The 23,946-nt window shown below is 34.4% G+C and overlaps 1 protein-coding gene across 1 annotated transcript in view; it reads left to right on the top strand.

The window, feature by feature from the left end:
* LOC124636926 (protein CEPU-1-like) overlaps positions 1-13,225 on the top strand; it is a 97,229-nt gene extending 84,004 nt beyond the window's left edge. The window contains exons 5-9 of the mRNA XM_047173199.1: positions 1,081-1,209; positions 9,111-9,249; positions 11,667-11,815; positions 12,153-12,203; positions 12,731-13,225. Of these exons, the coding sequence (XP_047029155.1) occupies positions 1,081-1,209; positions 9,111-9,249; positions 11,667-11,815; positions 12,153-12,203; positions 12,731-12,846 (584 nt within the window). The 3' untranslated portion in view covers positions 12,847-13,225. The remainder of the gene's footprint in view (positions 1-1,080; positions 1,210-9,110; positions 9,250-11,666; positions 11,816-12,152; positions 12,204-12,730) is intronic.
* Positions 13,226-23,946: the final 10,721 nt, after the last annotated feature.

Below are 23,946 nucleotides of genomic sequence, written 5' to 3'. Positions count from 1 at the left end.
TGCTGCTATAATGTGCCACAAGCTTAAATCAATTATTGAATAACCTGATTACGGTATCAATTTATGTTACTTATACCTAATTAAGTCTAAATAATATATTATTTTGTTACTCATGCCCACAGCATCATTAAACCACACAACATTATTCATAAAACCACATCCTTTATTATTTTCCGATCCCTATCTCTGAGTTTATCTCCCTTAATATAAGTAAAACTACTTAATAACATCGCAACCTTTTGCCCTTATATTAATACCGTCTTTTCGGTAACAGTAATCCGGCTGTCAACTATATTGATTACTTGGGTCCACGAAATTTCCTTATAGTCTGCTATGGGCTTTTGTGAGAAGGTATTCTCGACCGTTATTGAATAGTTGCGGTCAGTATGTTGTGGGACGTTATTAAATACATATGTTTGTGTGGGTGTTATTTTTAGTATGTTTTACTTGGTTCATCTTGAATATTGTTGTTATAGATTGAGTTTATTGTTGTTATTCATGTAGAAAATGTCAGTTAAGAATTAAAAGTAGCCTATGACCTCCCCATGCTCTAGCTAGACCGTTTAACAATCATTTGAAACGGTTCAGTAGTTTTGATAAAACAACTTACAAATTAACTTTTGCATTTATAATCCTTGAAAATTATTTTAATGTTTTCTTATATGATGCATAAAAATATAATACAATTTATACTATGGCACCAAGGTTTAACCCGGTTTACCGAATACAATTAGAATCTCTGCTGAACTATGCCGGCGGTCATTAACGGGTGTTCTAATCAATGCGAGGCTTATATCTTGCTATTACAGGATTTAACCACAAATATCCCTGTATAAATTAACACGCATTCCACGAAATGATATCAAAGCTAGTTGTTGGTGAATAAACCTGTATATCGGATTGTAATGAGACTAAATATTTATACTGACAATGCCGTGTATGTTGGCTTTAATGCACTTTTATGAGTCTTTGTTTGGTCTAGTGATCACTGAGCGTGACCGTCCATGGGGTTCGATTTCCGAATTGGACCGAAATCTCTGTGTTAGTTTTTCGTAACTTTCTTTGTTTTTTTCTATGTAGTGGAGAGCTTCGTGGGCAGCTCGCTGCCACTGTGGCGCGTAGACCGGCGGCAGATGGGCGCATTCCTGTGCATCGCCGCCAACGACGTGCCGCCTGCCGTCAGCAAGCGCATCATACTTAATGTTAACTGTGAGTATATTGTTGTGTAGTGGAGAGCTACGTGGGCAGCTCGCTGCCACTGTGGCGCGTGGACCGGCGGCAGATGGGTGGTACAACAACAAGTCATTAAAAATTTGCAAAATCTTTATGAAGATAAATATCGCTTCAAAGCAATTTTGATTGATTTAGATTCTAATATTTCTCAGAATCAGCATCAGACTAAAAATCAAACTGCGAAGTCAAACACCAATGTCACTTATAATTGGAAAAATAATATTGTGAAATCACAAAGAAGGTATTCGAGAACATTCTATTTCAGGGAATATTATTTAATATTGAATAACAAAGTTGATTATGACGAGAAGTTCTTAGCGATTGTCTGTAAATAAGGTAGAATGAAACAAATTGAGCGGCTCTCACCTCTGCTTCCAATACAATTAGACGATTATTCCTCTTGCCTACCTTCGTATAACTAAGCTGGTGGATCAAGTTATAAGCGGCGACAATTAATTTTGTTATTCGCTAGTTACAACATAATTTACCTCTCTTTGGGACGTGTAATTCATGTCTAGAAAAAAACACATGCTTAGAAAAAAAGTACATGCACATGTTTAGAAAAAAAACACGCTTTTTATAGAAAAACGAACTAAAAAATAGAAAATAAATTTAAATTAAGAAAACAGTGTTAAAAATTTCAATGAATATAAATTAAGTAATAATAGTGTGAATACAAAAAAAAATATTAAAAAAAAGCGTGGGGTGCATGGTATCAATAGTTATAAATATTTTATTGACAGATATGAGTACAGTGATTTTCATTTCGATAATATCTTAAAAAGCACCCCACGCTTTTTTTAAATATTTTTTTTTGTATTCACACTATTATTACTTAATTTATATTCATTGAAATTTTTAACACTGTTTTCTTAATTTAAATTTATTTTCTATTTTTTAGTTCGTTTTTCTATAAAAAGCGTGTTTTTAGTTTTTTTAAACTATTATTTATTTTCTACTTTTTAGTTTGTTTTAAAACTATTATTTGTTTTGTAGAATTAAAATTCTCTTAAGTATACAAAAATTTGTCAATATTAGAGAAAACGGCTAAAGATAATTATTGGAAATAAAAATTAACATCGAGTCCTGCCTTATTGACTGTAGAGAAAAATTCTAGAAAAATTTAATTAATTTTCTTATCTTATCGACTATAGATGAAAATTATATAAATTAACAAAAATCATATTTTGCAAATTGAAAAGCCTAGAAGTCGGTGCCTAATGGATGTTACTAAGTTAATTTTGCCACCGACTTCTAGGCCGATGCACCTAAAATTAGTTTTTTTTTGCTTTTTAGTGTTTTATGAAGTCGGCTTAATTTTTTTGTAAAAAGGTTATTTATTTAAAGCTTTTCAGTGATACGAATAGTTCTCATCAATACAAAGAATATAAGTCCAAACGAGGTATTTTACATATTCAGTTGTCGAGTTCCCTCGACTTTCTCTGGTCTCCATCATCAGGTCAGCTCTAAACCTTCACTGTTGCATAGGTCTTGTCAATACGAATAATTTAAGCCCAAACACGAGGTAGTTTACATATTCAGTTGTCGAGTTCCCTCGACTTTCTCTGGTCTCCATCATCAGGTCAGCTCCAAACCTTCACTGTTGCAAAGGTCTTGTCAATACAAATAATTTAAGCCCAAACACGAGGTAGTTTACATATTCAGTTGTCGAGTTCCCTCGACCCTCTCTGGTCTCCATCATCAGGTCAGCTCCAAATCTTCACAGTTGAATAGTGCTTTTAGGCGTACACCTGAGTGTCAAGTTTTTACCCTATGTATGCCTACAACTTTTGAAGGTTGCCCTCGATTTCTCAGGGTTTCCATCATCAGATCCTGACCTGATGACTATGGGGTCGACTTCCGAGTCGAACAAAAAAAGAATCACGTAAATTGGTCTATAAACCTCGGAGTAATCGATGTGTATGTGTAACCTCCTCCTTTTTGGGAAGTCGGTTAAAAATGGAATAATTTTATCAAATTAGTGTATTGTCATCGGTCCTCAATAAATCTACAAAGTTTGAACGAAATCTGGCCGTTTAAAGTGGGTCAAAATCGCGCCCAAAGAAGTCGGTTACAAACATACAAACATACAGGTGAAGCTAATAAAAAGCGTGTAAAAAAGTGTTTTGGCTTAAATTGAGATTAACTTATTCAAAGTATATAAAAAGCTTTCACCTAAAAGTAGGAACTGTTTCTCTGGGCTCATTTTTCCTCTTTTAATGAAGTATGAATCTCAGTGGAAGTGCCGTCTCTAATGAAACTGCTCATGGCAATAAGCTTTCTTAACAAAATTCAATACTCGCTTTATACCCATACTTTGTACCACAACACCAGTCGTGATAAAGCCGAATTGATCTCTCTCTTGTAAGCCGTCCTCGCGTATAATTGACTCTTCCCTATCATTGGGTTTGGGAGCCTCTCTAAGCTGATATAGAGATCATACACTTGGAATATTTAGTGGTTTCCAGACCTAATTGAGGATTTTAGTTTTCGTTGGTAGTGGAAATTAGTTGTTCGGGAAAACATTTGAAAATCTAGTAATTTTAGTAGGTACAAAACTATGACTAGAATTACAAAATGTCGATCTTGCAGAATCCAAAAAACAACTTATTTTCACGCGTAATACATACTACATATTTTGATTCACTATTTTTCAACCCTTAACGTGTTTTTAGATCAATAACCGAGTTAAGATTGCGGGATTTCGAAAGAGTTACCGTGGCCTTGGAACAAGAAGGACTCTAGACTCCAGAGGAGGTTGGTTGTGGCCATTAAAAGTGATAATAACTTCAGTGGATCTACTGGACTAACAGATCAAAAGATTAATAAGTTAAAGATGTAAATATTGATGCATCTGTATTGTTGCACTGCACTGTACCTAAATGATCCCTCTCGCTGTGGGTGCAACGTGAGGGAGTGTCAGACTCTTACTGTACTGTGTCGAAATCAGAGTACCTATCATTTTCTTACCTACCTAGGTACAGATAGCTAGCTACCTAGGTACAAGTAGGCAATATGAAATAACTCTTTGTTTACGACAAAAGCCGTTGTTTGAAACAACTTGTACTTTACACACTTTTATAGTCTACCGTCCTATTAAGAGGAGAATAAATTTTTAACGACAGAGTTTGCTTTGTGATGCGCTGTTATACTGCTTTAACGGGATGTAATTTTCTCATGTAATCCGATAGTTTATTTTGTATGAGTAGTTAGCTGGTTTCTTGGTAAAGGTCACATTCATCTTAGGTTAAACCTATTTTATGACACACTAAATTAAATTTAGTCAACACGGTGAGTTTATATATTGGGTGCCAAACTAAAAAAAATCGACGTCCAGTCAGTTTTCCATTATACTGGCCCATATTGAAATACTATCATAATAAAACCTACATAAATCCTTTGGATTGCATACGTAGATTTCAGGCCAGACCTATGATTTATTTAGGTATATTCCTTTTAATCCATTTAATTCAATTCCCATTAAACTCCAAGTACTCGCTAACCCAATAACACATCGACACCCAAAAAACATTGATTCAAATACCCATTCACTCAACTCTTTGAATATCAAAAAGAATATTGACTAAAATACCGAAAATCGATCCAGGTTTAATAAAAAATCAACGTTATACCAAACGAAAGGATTTGAACAGCGGTTTGTACGTAAGGCAATGTTAGATAAGGCGGGAACTTATCCCGGATTGTCCCGGGATCGGGAACGAAGTCGCTGGTTCGAGAAATTCACTCTACACTCTTGAATGAACGCTAAGATTTCCAATTGTTCTTCAGATTGTCAAGCTTTTATGTACTTTGTTTGAGAGATGTGTTTAGGTAGGTTAAGTGCTCGATGTCAATTTTTGTATTTTTACCTGAAAACGAAAAAAATTATGCGTTTGTTTCGAAGAAACTGTGTCAAACTCACTAGATATTGAAAAAAATAAAATGAATTTCTCAGTCGTGTTTTCTAAAATGCCAGTTTTTTGAAATACTTGCATGACACGAGTTTCCTAGAAAAATCAAATAGGGGAAAATCTACTTATCTACCCACATTTTTCTTATACGTTTAAATTCCAAGTAGTACAGGATAACTTACTCAACTACCATGAAATGGGTACTTACGTTCTAAGAATTCAAAATGGAAAATACTGTCATTTTTATAATACCTTTTAAATATATTTCTTATTAAGTTTACTTGATCATAGCTTAACCACTTATTACTTTACAATACACTGAAATATTAGGATTTTTGTATTAATGCCATTTTTTGATTAATAAATAGCATTGGCACTCAGAAATTACAATATCCTACACTGTTTCTCATTCATTCGACGTTAAGACATAAAAACACTATTTTACTCTCCAGTAGCCAGTTATACTTCTATTTATTTTGCAAAAACCAATCCCATAAAGTAAGTTATCCACTGAAATCTATTCCCCCGCTAACATAGCGACTGTACAGTAAAATTCAAAGATACAATCATAAACGGTGTTACCACAATAGTTGGCTATTTATTTGTTCGAAGGCACTTTGCATGAATATCGTCACTAACATCCCGTTAACACGTAAACATTTCCTGCAAATAGCCATTTAAGCCGTTTTAAGCCATTTTGTACGGCTATTGTGAATGTAGGTGTAATAGCTTATTTTAAAGTCAATGGTCGCGTTTCAGTTTTCGCGTTAAGCTTATCTTTGTCTTAAATGGTTTGGCATGTAGTGTACTTTGGTTTTTATGAGAATTTGACAAATAAACATTTATTTTCGATTTTATCGCTTTTCCTATTTTTTTTTTACATTGTGTCTTGACTATGTAGAACCATTTCTAATTACTTAAATAAATAGTTTTTACTGTCATCAGCGACTAAAATCTACCAGTAGCCATTTTACCACAGTAACAAAATTTTAAACCCCTAGGATAAAATACACAAAAATACTATGTAGAGTATGTATATAAATTATATATATCAAGTATTTATTTCTCCCAAAAAATAATACAAACTATCACTTTATCACTCCCCTAACTTGATCAATAAACTAAAGTACGATTGCTATATAATAAACAATTCAACTCTAGGCACGTTAGTCCCTCGAGTCAGAAATCACGGAACCCCTTCATTTAGGAGCCTCTCTATTCCTTCGTTCCTAATTGTTTTTAAAACAAAATAGACAAATAAGTATTCAATCAAGTATTTATTAATCAAATAAGTATTTATAACCTCCAAAAATTATTTTATTTATTTACACACAGTTAGACGCAGAACAAGACTAGAAGAAAAATAGAACATATGGTACAAAGGCACAGCTTATTCCATAAGAAATCTTATCCCGTTATGGAAGAGTTAGGATAAAAAGACATATAGATAGACTATGTAAAAAAAGTAAATAAAAAACCAAACTGCGATAGCTATAAATAGTTCAAGTCTTGGCACGTTGGTCCCTCGAGTCAGAAATCACGGCACCCCTTCATATAGGATCCTCTCTATTCTTTCGTAATTGTTTTTAAACCTTAAATTACACAAAAAATATTCAATCAAGTATTTAATTCTCAAAAAAAGTGTACAAATACCTACCACTCGCAAAAAAATATTTTATTTATTTAACAGTTTATGTACACATTGACACGCAGAACACATACATTAAGAAAAATAGAACAAATAGTACAGAGCTTATTTCATAAGAAATCTCTTCCAGCAGGCCCGTTATGGGAGAGTTAGAATAAAAAGAGATACAGATAGACTATGTCAAAAGAAAAAACTAAACTACGATAGCTGTAAATAATTCAAGTCTAGGCACGTTAGTCCCTGGAGTCAGAAATCACGGTACCCCTTCATTTAGGATCCTCTCTATACTTTCATTCCTAATTGTTTTTCATGCGACTGGAATTTGTATTAGAGATAAGTGAGTAGGCGGAATTAGTGTAAGCGTGATTACAGATGGGCAGAATTTTTAGACAATATGCGTTTGAAGTTAGAATTTGTCGTACAAGCATTAATTTTTTATTTTTTTTTTTAATAAAAAGAAAGTTTGTTTTAGTTAGTACTGATAATTTTTAGCACTAGACAACGTCGCGCAAATGTGTGAGGAATATTACACTATTAGGGAAGAAAAACTTATGACGTAAATAGGTACTTACTCTAAAAAGCTGATAGGAATTTAGTGAACTCAAAAATTAAGAGGCAATTTGAGAAGCAACTACGTATGTGTTAAATAATAATCACAGTAAAGATATAAGATATAAGTTCGATTATTCTAGTACATAACTACTAAGTACTTTACAATACCATAGTACGATGTTCAGAGTTCCCTCGAAACCACCAACAGTACCATTCAGGTAGTACATATTTCAGTGTATCACTTATACCTATTCCTGAAACTACAACGATACAGGAGGTACATTCCGAAATATCTTCCCGCTTCAAAATATAGCTTTGTATATGATTATCCTAGATCAGAGGTAGCAAACATTTGTTTCTTGTCTTGAAAATTCATGAAATATACTACGTTGCTGAGTTCTGATTTTATGGTATATAGTTCCTACGATGTAATAAATACTTGTATTTTTTATTGCTTATTTTTATCGTTTTGTTACCTAACTTGTTGATAATATCTGGTAAAGACAGCACATCAACCTACCTCAGTCTGTCAAATTCCTTCACTAAATTGTCAACCTTATCACAATAGCGGATGGTTGATGTTCTATTGGTAAAATTTGACAGATTCGGTTAGGTTGACCTGCCAGCGTCCGTACCAAATTATATCAATTGCAACTTACATGTGTAATTGTGTATACAGTACTATATATTGGTGGGTCCAAATTGGGGTGTTATGCTGCGTTCCACTGTAGTTCCATTCATCTTCATACTGATTTATGAGCCCAAATCAACTATCGGGCGGCTAAAAGTTTGTAGTGTGCGCACAATCTAAGGCCTACCAGGGGTTCAAAACCCCTGTCTAGATCAAACACTAGGTACGATGAATATTCTAACACACTGGTTCGTCGAACCGGGATTATTTGGCATTGATGCCATGTCTTACCTGAGCTGACAGCTAATCTTATTATGCGTACTACTTCAGTTTAAGTGTAATTCTGTTACAAAGATTAGGAGTTAAGCAGATAATTTACTGTTAAGTTGACATTTTGATGGTGTAACTTTTTAATTGTAAGTGATTTCTTTGTTAAGATGGAATGGCATCAGTAGTTATTTTTCCACGCGTTGATAAAACTGAATAATTCAGGGAGAAGGAATAGGAACGTGATGATTATAAAACTTTTTCTAGTTATTCATTTAACTAAACTTAAGCAATTCAGCCACACTAGGTCATCATCAAGCGCCGTACCTAAAAATAATCTAAAAAAAAGAAGAATAATAAATGAAAAAAAAAGAAAAATCGTTTATTGCCAGTAATTGATACAGTATTGGTTACGCTCTAGATCCTACACCAGGATAAAACTACTAAATAAAAAACGCAAGAATAAGAATGAAACGCTGAGTGCACTTGTGTTTGCGCAAATTTATGCTCGTGCACTATAACATGTCCTGTGTCCTGCGCAGCTGGCTGATCTCCTTATATGGGTACAACTGCCATAGCTGAAATCGACCTTGGACGTATTATATTCCTTTCGCATTTCTATACTAATATTATAAAGAGGAAAACTTTGTTTGTTTGTTTGTTTGGTTGTAATGGATAAACTCAAAAACTACTGGACCGATTTTAAATATTCTTTCACCATTAGAAAGGTTTATTATCTACGAGTAACATAGGCTATATTTTATCCCGGTGCGAGCAGTAGGTCCAACGGGACGCGGGTGAAACCGCAGGAAAACGGCTAGTTCTAAATAAAACTTACTAATACATATAATATATTTTCTTCCACCAGTTTCCCCAACCGTGATAGTGCCGAATCAACTGTTGGGCGCCCCGCTCGGCACTGATGTGGTGTTGGAGTGCACGGTGGAAGCTTTCCCCAACACCATCAACTACTGGCTCAAGAATCGAGGGGAGATGCTGCTTGATGGGTACGTATTTTTCATTTTATTCACCGATTGGTAAAATGAAATTAAGATAAAAAGTATTTTCTAAATGAGTACCTAAGTCCATTTGGAAAAAAAAATATGTTATTAGCAAAGTAAAGGAAAAACTTACTACTCCTTGTGAAAGTGATTGCTACTTTTCCTTTGTCTATGAGATGAGGCCTGTCTCAATTATGAATTTACTCTCAAATACTGATGACTCCACTGAGCCAAAATTTGTGGCCTTTTCCACGGATTTTGGCCACACTGAGGATTTAGACTTCTAGCTACAGCCTGATAAAGGACATAGGCTCATTTATATCTAACTGCGGGAAGTAGTTCCTTTTGGAACATGGGTGGAACCATGAAGAACAGCTAATATTAAAATATTTTGGTCCTACATCCGCATAATATTACAGCTCATTATTTTTGAAACCATTCACAGTAATACAACCCAATACTGATAAAGCAACCATTGTTCTGAAGCTTGAGGGATTAAACAGGCGTGCATGAGATATACAGATTCAATAGATCGATATTATCTCCTATCTACATTGATTTAGAAGGCTTTGTTACTGTTGGAGCTGAATTATCATTATCAGGTACGTTACGGGATGTTCAATACGGCACTTCAATTGTTTGATTCTCCTTTTCGGAAGGCATGTTAAATTGGTGGGTCTCGGATGTCATTTGAACATCTTTGGGTAGTCAGAAGCCAGAGAGCTAGAGAGTCTTCTTAATCGGCAGTTCAGATAGGTAGTCGCTCATCAGATGCTTTTGTAAAATCTGTATTAAAACGTATACTTTCCAATAAGAAACCTTTAAATTTCTCGCTAAATTGCTATAGAAATAAAAAACGTATAGCATTCTCATCGTATTTTAGCCAATTTTAATGCCTGGATGCCGTTTGGACGATTAAAAAGATATAAATAGTTGGATTTTTGCCATAAATACCGAGTCTAGGTATATGAATTAAAATGCCAAAATGCTTCCGAGTCTCAGTATTTTTCAAAAAGTATAGTGAACAGATATTATGTTATATTCTCGCGTTTACAAAAGACGATTTTTATCGCACGTGTTCGTTCGCTTTTTCAAGGGCGATACGTTGTGCGTTTCCAGATATAATCGTTTGAACAGTTAGAACCACGCTGAAAAACCGAGCGGAAAATCTGCTAGTGTCAAACTTGGTAGATAAATAAAATATCAATAAGCAAACGGCAACTGCTAATAATCAGAATAGATAGAAGTAACTTCAAGTATGAAGATTCTTTTATTAAAATCCTTTTGTAGCTCAATAGTTATGTAGAAAATACCTCCACCCCTGTTTGTGGTGTCTATAGGTACTTATGATAACGAGTGAGCCTATTTGATGATACCATATGAACGGCAGTAAGTGGCTATGGTGGCCATTAGAGAAGCGTATTTGTAAAAGGTGATTGGAGAAGTATGATCTTTTGAGAGGATTTCGTAAATAGGTTATATAGTAAATTGAAAATTTTTGAAACGCTGGCTCCAGTGATTTTCCCGTGTCCTGAAGTTTCTACTTCACATACTAAACTATCTAGATTTCAATGCATGCGAAACAATTTATCCCATTTGGGGCACTTAGGGCTGAAAAAATATGTTTTGGGATCATAATTTACATAAACATTATTATGAGTTACAGATACACTTCTACTCAGATTAGAGGTATTGAAATGGGTCCCACTCAGAATTTCTTCAATACGTTTTTCGTCTGTTTTCATAGCCCTCTGTTCAAGGGGTTACATTTCCACATCTATTGTATACACCGCAGTTATAAAGAGTTCATATTATAGAGATGATTGATACCCTCACTATTGAGCCTGACAATACATCAGTGGCTACCATGATACCCCATTGTTGTATGAAAATCACTTGTATCGGTCAAGTGGGACCAATGGATGGGCTTTTATTAGCATTCTTTTTTTGAATAACAAGGGGTAGAGAGCATTGCTCTTTAATGATTGGTGGACCCGTTAATCTTCATCAAGCTGTTCGTTGGGGTGGTCAATGATTCATGTTTAATTTTCGAATTGTTGTTCCTTTTTTGAAATTGTGGTTTAATTCATAGATAGTGTTATGGTACCTATATGGGTATGTAATGAGGAGGGTTGCAACAAAGAGTGTGTTAAGAATGAATGTGGATGATTGGGGAGGGAAAGGAAGACCGAAGAAAAGATGGATAACATGGATAAGAAGGGACTGAATGTCAAAATGACGCGTGACGGAGAGGAATGGAAGTGGAAAACATATTCAAATTCAAATAATTTATTTCAGACATTTGTCCATAGTGTTAGTATACAAAATAACTTAAAGTCTAGTGTTAGTAATATTACCTGCCCCAAATACAAATTGGGAACAAGGCAGGAAAAAACTTTAATTACAGATATTTATGTCCTCAGGCCAAAGTACGAGATAAGTGAAGAACGTTCATCATACAGAGTGATGATGAAGCTGACCATCAGACACTTTTCTAGAAGTGACATCGGTACTTACAACTGTGTGAGCACCAACTCGCTCGGCAAGAGTGAGGGCACGCTCAGACTTTATGGTAAGTTGAACCTTATTGCTAGGGTAATAAGAGCTGTAATTATAGGCATAAGGTAAACTGATATAAGCTGATGGTTTGGGGATGGTATCGAGAAGGTTTTTTTTCCGAATATTAAGTAAATAAAGCAAACATTAGTATTATAGCCATTTCTTTGACTTCTCATTGCAAGCAGGTCAAAAATGTGGAATAAAAAAGTAGTAAGTAAAAATCATGTAGAAAAAAGTAATATTCTAACAAAGACAATATTAATATGAAAGGCTTCACGCAGTAAAATAAATAAGAGACACTCATAATTCCCTAAAGAAACTTAATATGCGTACATTTTTTTTTTTTTCAGAAATAAAACTATACCCCAGTTCCCAATCGGCTGCCGAAGTTAACATAGGCGGTAAGTAAATAAGATTTAACTCCACAGGGTATATGCCGATATGAATAAATATATGCCTAATGTAAGAAAGGAAATTGAAACACGTAGATGTAGGATCATGTCTGGGGAATTGTTTTAGCCTGATTTTTTACTGGGGTATTTTGGGTTGAATTGATTTTCTTTAGTAGATTTTTTGCTCCTCTATATTGTTTTATTAAAACGATATTATAACTTCGTCAAAGCATACAAATATTGTCTTAACTGTTTTGAATGATTTTACTTAAATAATTTTATTGGCAGACATCAACTTGATAATTTTGTTTGCGTAGCAGCTACGCACATGATGGCGATCTCGTAGCATTGGCTACGCCATAGCCAGTATGTTTATTTTTTATCTTATAAAACAAAAAAACACAACTAAAACAACAACAAAAAAACAATAAAAAAACGAAAGTATTTTCAGTCAAGGGGAAAGTCAGTTTTAGGAAGGAATATTGAAAAAAAAAACGTAAATTATATTGAAATATAATATTTTAATTTTTTCTCAGGTCTCACAGAAGGAGCAGTGAAACAAAAAACTGCATTCAATAATTCAGTCAATTTGTTATCAAGGACGGTCAATGTAATAGTGTTGTTATTAGCATTAATAATAATAACATCTTAGGAGCTTATTGTTGTAATAAAAGTTAATGTAAATATGTAAATAAATAATTCAGCAAGGCCATTATTGTAAGCGTTGTTATTTTACTATCAAATAATAACATTAATTTTGTAAAAAAACATTGTTATAATTTTTTCACAAGACATTGCCCAATTTTTATCATTTTTCACTTCATTATTCTGAAATATGCAAAAAATCACGATAAAATTTTGTATCATAAAATCCTACTCAGAACGATATTTATTTTGTTTCCAATTATTTTCGAAACATGACGTATCCTTTAGGTGTTAAAAATAGTAAACCTTGTATCCTACAAATTAAGTACTGTTATCCAAAACCTGATTATTGTAAACAATTATGCCATTAAACATTTTAGAACAAACTTTGTGGTGTCATTTTTACCCATATACAATACTAGCCGTTTTCCCGCGGTTTCACCCGCGTCCCGTTGGAGCTACTGCCCACACCGGGTTAAAATATAGCCTATGTTACTCGCAGATAATAATGATGATAAATTCTGATGGTGAAAGAATTTTTTAAATCGGTCCAGTAGTTTTTGAGTTTATCCATTACAACCAAACAAACAAACAAAATTTTCCTCTTTATAATATTAGTATAGATTACAGAAACTCTAAATTTTTTTTAACTACAACTTGCAGGTATTTCCTACCTGACTGCCTTGAAAAGAGATACCGAAACAAATTCAAGTGCTATAGTCTTCTTTAAAGCGCAGGCATTTTTCATGGATGATCAATGAAGTCTCGTATCTCGTACCAGGCTGGAACATTATATTATTATGTTCAGGTAAGCTCTGAGTTCCAAATATTTTTCAGAAAAACTTTTGTCAAGCAGCTACACGAAATGCAATATTCGTATGTAAATCGATTAACAGTAACCAAACACGAAATTCAATCAAGGAACACGACCGAATAAAAAATCGTCACCCTTCCTTTTAGAATTCATTCTCCGAACTAATGAAAAATTGGGTGCTCTTCAAAATTTTATGTTCTTCTAAGTTATCAAAATGAAAACATCTCGTCACTGTAAAGTCAGGTAAGTTTCATTTCATTACGTTATTGTTTTAATAGATAGGAAAAGTAATGAGGATTCTTTGAAGGTACAATATATACTGTGTTATTATCGGCTCAATGGTGTAATTTCGTTTTTCTGAAGACCTACCCAACGTTTTTACCTAGCTTGTAAAAGTGTCGACATTTGACGCACTTTTCGAGTACGCTGGTCCGACAAGCGAGGTGTTAATGACTCTTGCTCTATACAATTATCTGTAAGTTCACATTGAGAAAAAAAACTGTAAAGACCTTGTCTTTACTCAAATACAACAAAGTTGGTATCAACAAATTAGCTAAGGCCCCGGAGACAGAATTCTCTTCAGGATATGCCAGAATATCGAGAAGTTCTATCTCCTGAATCAGAGTATTATGGACTTAAAATGAAATATGGTAAGTATGAATTTATGATTGTACAGGATAAAGAAATGCTTAATGAATGTTGCCAAATAAATAAAAAAAACTAAACAAAAGTCTAACTTTTCTCGACTTTTATAATAATGGCATCAGGTGCATTATCTATTCCTTTGCTATCAAGTCCCGGTGGGACGGATTCGACATGATCGCAGAGAGATTAGGCGCAGGACCGACATTAACGTGCTCTCCGAGGCACGGGCGTATCAATCACCAACTTCCAGACTCCGGGCTAATACATAGGACTTTTCTCTCTTTTCCCTTTTGGCCTATTGATATAATATTAGTCTCAATTTCTTATAGTAATCAAATAATAACTTTTCTAACTGAATTACGTGACAATAATTTCTCTTAAAGTATGTAAAGTATGCACTATCTAAGAACAGTTTATTATAATATGTTTTTCCTAAATTTTTGGATCAATACTGACCTGTGGTAATAAACAGTTTGAGTTACTTCCACAGCTCATCTGTAAATTGATAGTATTTAATGAAATCCAATAAGGGTAGGTTTAGCTAGTTTAAGTTACTGACCCGTTACCAAGATATTAAATTCAGTGTTTAGTTATTGCTAGGAAATTATTTGTTCTGTGGTTATTGGGGTTGTGATTTGTCTTGGGATCAATTATAAACGAATTGTTTAGAAAAGCGGTTTTGAATTAAATTGCTTTGAGCAAACGTGACTGTTATCCTTATTTTATTTGTATGAGAATATTTCTAATATTTCTAACAGTACAGTTACTCTTGTCAAATAACTATGCCTTCAGGAAATTACGATGATCTTTACGAACAGACACTATTGCGCATAATGCGCATGCGTGAAGCTTGTATTATTATTACTAGCTTCTGCCAGCGGTTTCACCCACATCCCGTGGGATAAAAAGTAGCCTATAGCCTTCCTCGATAAATGGGCTATCTAACACTGAAAGAAATTTTCAAATCGGACCAGTAGTTCCTGAGATTAGCGCGTTCAAACAAACAAACAAACAAACTCTTCAGCTTTATAATATTAGTACCTAAAGATTACTTATTCCTTACTTGACACAAAAATATTTAAAAACAAACACAATACAGAGAGGTTATGTACAAAGGCGAGAGTTGGGTTTTCTAACAGCAAACCTTAGAAGCTTGTACTGTTACCTACAGCAGTACCTAACTGTCAATAAGGTCGATAGTGAATAAAAAGCAATAATAATTAATGTTCATTCCTTCTAGATTCTAGTAAGAAAATATGATTAAAAAAATCTTCGCTGTCAAAGAAAAATTGAACCAATCTTCCAACTAATACACATATACCAATAATTTATCGGAACAGAGCGTTCCGGGGAAGGCATTGTAAAAATAATGGTTTAGGGGACCGACCCTCCCAGGGCTAGCGATTACCAAATCAAACAACTCCATTTGGACACTATGGCTGACAAAGTGGTCTTGAGATGTTTAGTTGAGGGAATGAAACGGTTTGGGTGACCAGATTTTTCGGTAATTGATTTTGATTTTCATTTATTTATGTGTTTTTTGAAAGTCGTTACTATGGTTAATATTAATAATTCAATTGTCTAATTGAAAGTCTTATTAAAAGCTACCCTGTTAAGTATTAAATGAAGATAAGATACACCACATGGCCATTTTTTTTTAATGGCCGAATTATTTATGTTACACTGATTCCACGAAAGTCTCAAAGTTATTTGCAATTACTCAAAGTAAGATAAAAAACGGCACTTTAATAACGTCAAAATTACATGAGACAGTCCCCAAAAACAACCGCCCTTCTCCACTTCATATGGGTTTTTACAAACTGCACAGCCAAACTCTTTACAATTATGAATGGAACTATTAAATCTTATCTAGAAGTTATAAATCCTTAGTACAACAAAATTAATCTAGTACATAACACAGCTTCCTGAATTTCATCACCCATCCTTAGGACCGTCATAAACTGTGTACAATGCCACAAACTTCTTTATCTTCTAAGATAATTCTTAAGTGTCCATCTAAGTATTTTACGACGTCCAAGCTTAAGAAACCTAACCCGTTTCGGTTGTAAAAACTTTAATAACAAAATACGTTATGATGTTCTTACAACGACACTGTTATTCTGAGATTTGTTTTTTTTTTTAATTTTGTGTTGTGCTAGGTACTTTTGGTATGCTACTGTTCCAGCCTTTTTATCGTCCAACTGCTGGGCACAGGCTTCCTCTCACACGAAGAAAGATTTAGGTATGATAATAGAAAATGATAATGTAGGTCGAGGTACTAAGTTTTGAAATAGACGATTATCGAATAGACGATAGAAAGTTGGGAATGTCAAGGCGAAGAAATAATGTCTATTAATTATTCAAAGTGTTTAGGCTACTACTAACAGTACTTTGATATTCTAAGTGTAATTTTCAATACGTATAGAGAGTAAACACCGTGAAAGTACGTGCATCACTTTTCATATCGTGTCGTCGTGATCATTGTTCCTACACCATAAATTTCCACAGCCATACTTCCAATCACTGAACCAAGTAACCCCTCATTTTCCAAAGTCTTTAAACAACGCATGCGCAAATTAAATGATACGTGCAAAAAACATTTCTTGGGTTTTCCATTGCATTTTCAGTCACCAGAGAACCTTAATTTAATATAGCCTGCTCGATTTGTTTACAAAGGAAAAATTTATTCATGAAATTTGTTTTGGAGGGGCCAACTGGGGGTCGGATAAAAATAAACTTTCTTTCTAAACGTTGCCTATATTGACCCTTGATCCTTTAGTTATAAATATTTTTGGGAACGTCTTGTTTTCTGAGTGTTATGAGATTTTGTATAAATATAGTAGATGTTGTGAATCAAATTGAGCTTGTGAAAAACAATGTAAACACATAGGTATATTATTTTGGATAACTTTCTGTAAGAATTTGATCTATGATAATATTGATGATCGTTTTTGCTACTATATAAAGTCTAGCATAATACCCGATGTTTGAAACATATGTAAATACTATTTATTTTTAATATTTCTTCAGTTCAGAAGACATCAGAGCAAAGTCTAGATTTGCTCTGATCCTGCGAAATAAAGACACACAAAAAAAGCTACATAAGCCAAAACCTCACGCTCATACACCTACCGAAGTTGGTAATTTAATCATCCTTTGTAAACGAAGGGAATAAAAATATTGTAAAGTCAAAAGTCAACAAGAAGCTTAACCAACAGCAATGGGAATACAAACGGGTGTTACAAAAGAACCTCAGCTTTTTTCAAAACGGAAAATTTATAACAAAACCCTCATAAATTAAGCGCTATGAAATACAGGATTTTTGCGTCGGCGGTACGGCTTAAACTGTTCAAGGTAGACCGGGAGATCCCATATTATGGAAATTATGTAAATAAACATTATTTCTCGCAGAACTTTTTAATACAATTTAGGAATCAGTTCAATCTGTGTTTCTAGGCTGTGCTGTAGTAAACTTATAAACAATTTTCATGTTATAAATAAAAAAGTACCTTTTGGGTAAATGCGATGTATTAAAAAAAAAAACTTTCTAGGTATATAAAACATGTTTTTAATGATAATTCCCTGTATACTTTTAAATTGATTGCAATCAGAGCTCGGTTACACTGATTAAATTTCCTTAAATTTTGAATATTTTTATCCTCCAAATTAATTGAAATTCTTCGAAATTGTAAACAAAAGTAAGCAAGCGCGTAACATGATACAACGTGGGAATAACTATAGTTTTTTTCTGGAAAAATAAAAGCGAGGATGAGTCATAACTTTTCACCCTACTTGACTCATACCTCGACGTATAAAATTCCGTTTCAAAAATCATTTGGCACAGACACAGCCAGACGAATAAATCTGATCCGTCTGCATTTTAAGACAAAATGTTCCGTATCCAATTTGTAGTAATAAAATGGGCGAGTCTATATTATTTGCTAATCAAGATTTTAGTGGTTTTGTCTGGCACACAGAGCTATTGTCTGGTGCAATATCCCGTTGCCTGTCGAGATTAAGTTCATATATAACTGGTACAGTCAACTTCAGGTCAGTGATAACAGTTTTATAGGAAAATCGTACTTATTACTATTGAGTTAAGGTGCGTGACAGTTACCACTGATGTGCAGTCTACTGTACATATTGCAGAAGGAAATTGTTTTCAGCTTAGGAGTTCACTTAATTGTTTGCGTGAACTTGGCTGGGTACTCGTAGTGTATTTGTTGTGTGAAATCTTAATTAGTTCGGGGAAGGCATGGAAGCGCAATTTCTATTTAGTGGCTAGTGTTCGGAAAGTGTATTATTTTCGAAGCACAAATTACTTTTTCGACGAAAATTTGCAGTTTCGTTAAAATTGTGTAGAACAATTTTTTTTTTGTGTTTTATTCGCTTATTTTCGTAGTATTGGTTACAAAAAATAGTTAAAGATAATTGGCTGCAAATGATTCTAAGGCTTAGGTACTAATTTTCCATTTATGTTGTAGTCGATACGTATTTTTTTTATTTTCATTGCAGAAATATGTGCCTTATCAATTTAGTTGCCTGTTAACAAAAATATTGCCCTACTTTGATTTACATTGGCTTGAGATGGTGGCCACATCTTGAGAAGAAAAGAATTCATCCAAGAAAAAATATACCTTACCAAAAACCTACAAATTACCACGCCAAACACACAAAAAAAGTTCTTTATAAACATTATGAAATAAATATCAATCTTCGCCGAACGAACTTAATTCTTCGTTATCTTAGTTTTTTCTCAGCAAACGTGACCTGATACCATTAGGTTAATATCTAAAAGTTCGGGCGAACAACTCTTAGACTATAAATATTCGACGCTCACGCACGGACGAGTAGGCAAGGAGATCGTGGAGCGAATGTGTTTTATATTTTACTAGGAAGTATGGTGTGTGTGCTTAGGAAGTAAGGAATGGAATTTAGTTTTGTGTTGAAGGTAGATTTTTTAGTGCTCGAATAGTCGGTCTAAAAAAACAACCCAGTCGAGAAAACTTAAGTAAAAATTATAAATTCGAGATGTGGATTAATTGACAAAAAAATGCCTACTACTAATGTTATACGCTAAAGAGATTGTTTGCTTGAACGCGCTAATACCAGAAACATAAAAAACCGTGTTAGATAGCCTATTTATCGAGGAAGTCTGTAAGCTTTTTAACTGGCGAAAATGTTGGCGGAATCTATTTTCTTCAAAAAAACTATTCCTTAGATCGATTTTCCTACATAATTACCTACTGATTTCACTTTATGGGTAATAATTTCTTATTCAGCATCTCTAATAACATCGATAAAATCCGTAAAAGTAGTTTTATTTAAATCTCTAATAACCTTTATCAACAGTATAAAAAAACAGTAATAACCAGCCGAGCCTAGCTCTTAAACTACGAGCAAAGTTGCAGGAACTTAATAACATCCTAGACTACAGACCACGCGAGCTCTGCTAAATGAAATATGCTATGATTATGTGTCACCGAGTAACGAAAGATGAGCAGAGATGCCATAATGCAGGTAGGTCAGGCACCTTCGTGTAGGTCAAATTACGTCGTATGGAGGGCATGACTAAAACGATCAGTTACGAATGACCTAACGAGGCTTTCGGGTTTCCAAAAAAAAATAAAAACAGGCATTGGCCATAATGGTGTGAGTAGAAATTGCAATCAATTATTAAAAAATATCAATATAAAAAATATTGAGACATGTGTCGATAATATTCTGTATCACATAAAATGGTTGGGTAAAAAGAAGGCGTGTAAGGGCGAAGCTAGTAATAGTAGTAGTAGTAGTAGTAAGGGTTCCTCGCACAACCGCATTTTGGCGCGCTACTTTCTTAGGATATTTTTCGTTATGGCACCTCCGCTAGTCATTTTGTTCTCCATGATTATGAACTGTATACTTGTATGTTGTCAAATTGAGCTCATATGCTGCGGAATTTGCAGTTTGTTGTGTATCTTGCTACATTGTTAGCTTATATTTTATGATTTATGAACGAGTTGCTCCTTCTATAGAAGGAGTACTTCTTATATCAGGTGTGTCGTTCACAATCACATTAAATTAAATGCGTTAATGTACTGGTTAAAATATGACGATTAACACAAAGAAAAAAGAAAAATACGTAAAAATAAAAAAAAGAATATTTCAAAAAAAGTAAATACAATAAAAATGTGCGAAAATTAGAACACCATATAAAAGTCAGTCACTACAAACAACTGAAATTCTCCCTTGAAAACTGACAGCTGTCAACTGACATTCGATACTCCTAACTTTATTTCTGCTTTACACATGATGTTGTAAATTATAAAAACGAAAAATGAATCCTGTGGTTAAACCACTGAATGGATTAGGTTATTTTTTTTACAATTCGCCATAGAATATCATAAAGTATATGCGATAGGATTTAATGTGTGTAAGTTGTTAAGTCAACCTGATATTGACATCTTGTGCTTAGTCACAGAGAGACTGCAGGTTTAAGGTATACAAAGATGAATGCCTCTTGAGTCTGCCTATCCATGATCGTTGTACCGTGCGGACTACCATTATAATGTCCATACTTATTGAGGGGATGCTTATTAAAACCGTTGGTCAACTAATTTGCAGTCAGTGAGGGTTTTATCAGAAAGATAACTACTCAAGTTTTCTGATTTCTCAATATGCTTACATACAATTCTAAATCCAATAAGAAAAATTAAAGAAAAGAGATTGCAAAAAGCACTAGACAATTTACTTATTTCCAAATCCTTCTATTTCATCTAGAACAATTTATTTTGTTCTTAAATTATATTTTACAGAATACTAAACATTTCGTTTATTCATAGGCTTATCATTTCTAAAGCTCTCTTGTGACCTATTTCTAATGCTTCTAGACTTTTTCTTTGGTAATATTTTTGAAAAGGTTTTTACATTTTAAAGACATACATTTAAAAACAATTTAAAAGTTAGATTTGGTCGTATTTTTGTATATTTTAAAACGATTTTTGTTACCGTACACATAATTATAAAAATAAAATAAAATATAAAATAAAAGCAAAAACACATAGGAAGTGGTGAAGGGCGGGCGTTTTGGGGGCTGTCTTTTGTTTTGACGTTCGAAAAGTGCTGATTTTCAGCCTACTTTGAATAAATGACTTTTGATTTTGAATTACAATTTGATGAACGTTGCCTAAAGCATGTTTCAAGTTAAAGAGCTGGCATTAAATCGCAATGGGTCCCAAGTGGACCGTTGGAGAAGATTTAAGTTTTCATATAAACTACAAGAGATCTTCATGAACTTGCTATTTATTATAGAGTTATAGGTACCTATTACACTATACAAAGCCTGGTTCTAAAACTAGGTTACTGTGATAGTAGGATGTATTTTGAATACATAGGTATGCATTTTACCAGCTACACGGGATAGGGAACTCTAATTACGGCTACTAAATAAAAAAATATTTAAATTGTTGTAAACTAAACGTATTTAATTATGATAATTTATTTTAATTGAAGCCAATTTCTATAGGACGAATAATTTTACAAAGCCAAGAAATGAACTAAAGCTACCAGCCTAAGCTTTTTCATAACATTGTAACTTCCGCAGCCATGCAAAAGCTATCCAGGTACAGACAAAGGAGTTCATTTTTCATTATATTGTGGAGGTATGAGAGCAGAGAGTAAAGCTCATCATACCTCGCACTAAAGGGAGGATCCTCCGACCGGACAGGTGATATTGTCCGGTGGGCTACTGCCCGACAGTTGTTGTCGGGGTGATCTACGCGTATTAATGTGCGCGCGAACACTGCATGTGCGATGCAGGATTCTTGTCTGAGAGTTGCGTCGGCGACTGTGTAGATGGCGGTGTTAACAGTTGTAGTGCCGCTACATCACTCCCCTCCGGAGACCGGAGGTCGATGGTACAAGTTCTTGAAGTGCTAGCTAGTCTTGTTGCCAATGCGTTGCTGCGAGGTTCTCGGTGAGTCGGAACTGGCTGCTACGGCGGTGCTGCGAATCCCAGTGAGTCGGGACCGGCGCTGCGAGAGTTGCACAGCGCCGCGCTAGTGGCTAGCGACTGCTTCGGCGAGGGAGATACTCGACCGGCCGAAGTGCTGTGAGCTGGAGCCTAGGTCGCTGGATGTGGCTGAGGGTGCTGACCAGGTATGTGCGTCCGCAACATGCTGGTGGCCAGGGATACCCATTTGAAGCTGGCTGGCTGAAGGACTCGTCGCTCGAAAGCTTGAGGAAGGTCTTGCTGATGACGTCACGTAGCTCGAAAGTTGCGTGTTCATATCACGTCGGGGTCACCACTGTGGAGGTATGAGAGCAGAGAGTAAAGCTCATCATACCTCGCACTAAAGGGAGGATCCTCCGACCGGACAGGTGATATTGTCCGGTGGGCTACTGCCCGACAGTTGTTGTCGGGGTGATCTACGCGTATTAATGTGCGCGCGAACACTGCATGTGCGATGCAGGATTCTTGTCTGAGAGTTGCGTCGGCGACTGTGTAGATGGCGGTGTTAACAGTTGTAGTGCCGCTACAATATCAACAGAATGTATATTAAATACACCATAGCGAGGAAACATTAACATCATCATATCAACCAATTGCTATCCGGTGCTGAACGCAGACTTCAACTAAAGGTCTACTACTACTGCCCACCACGTTTTTCAAATAATCAAGTCCACTAAACAACGAAATATGCTTTAAAAAATACATGAAAAATTACACAAACATTTTCAAGCGAACATAATAATAATAAAACGTGTTTGAGCTAAAACATAAGCTGTCATATATCTGCGCAGGTTACTGGGATATTGCACTCGAGTAAATCGCCTCGTGAAGAAAGTATTACGCGAAATTGTCGCGCATGGTGCAAACTTGGATGTTCAAGTTATTCGGAAGATTATTATCGTTTTTTGGTTTGGAAAGTGGTGGTTGTGTGTTTGGTTTTTGGAAATTATGAGTATTTTTAATTGACAAATACGGTATTGTTATGTAATGAATATACCTAATATAAAATACCTAAATAATATAAATACCTAATAATATGTAATGAATATATTTACATATGCGACCTTGTAGAATTTTTTATTCAGATCATCCATTTCTGGTACATTTTTTTTATTTACGTATAGAAAACGGGATGCAGATAAAAAGGTCTTTGTATAAGAAAAGTCCTGAAAAGTACTGATGATCACAAATGAAAAGCAGTATTACACTAAAACTACAGCGACTTCTAAAGCAAATTAACCAATACCATTCATGTTCTTAATCTTAAATTTTAATCATGTTTTATATCAGGCAAATTCAAATTATCAAATTACTATTATCTCTACGATATAATAATATTATAACCTAAAGATACCATAAATAGCATTTCAGCTCGCTTTCAGCTCTTCAGCTAATACCTAAACAATAATAATAAACATTTATGTGTATTTTATTCTATGTTTATTTACGTCAGTTTCAGTGTATTTTGTTTGTTTGTTTCAGCCAGTCACTAATAGAGCAATTAGTACTAATTGTTTGTAGTATTTTCTCTGTTCATTATTTTTCACTAGTTACCCTCCGGGGCTTAGTTTCCGCGTATGTATAGGATCGTAAACATATTGTATTAGTTTTTTATTTTCGTATATTTTATTTCATTTTTTTATTTATTTAATTTC

The sequence above is a fragment of the Helicoverpa zea genome, chromosome 15, assembly GCF_022581195.2.
Source record: "Helicoverpa zea isolate HzStark_Cry1AcR chromosome 15, ilHelZeax1.1, whole genome shotgun sequence".
NCBI classification, from domain to species: domain Eukaryota; kingdom Metazoa; phylum Arthropoda; class Insecta; order Lepidoptera; family Noctuidae; genus Helicoverpa; species Helicoverpa zea.
The sequence above is the reverse complement of the archived record's forward strand: the minus strand, read 5'-3'. Positions and strand labels throughout refer to the sequence as shown.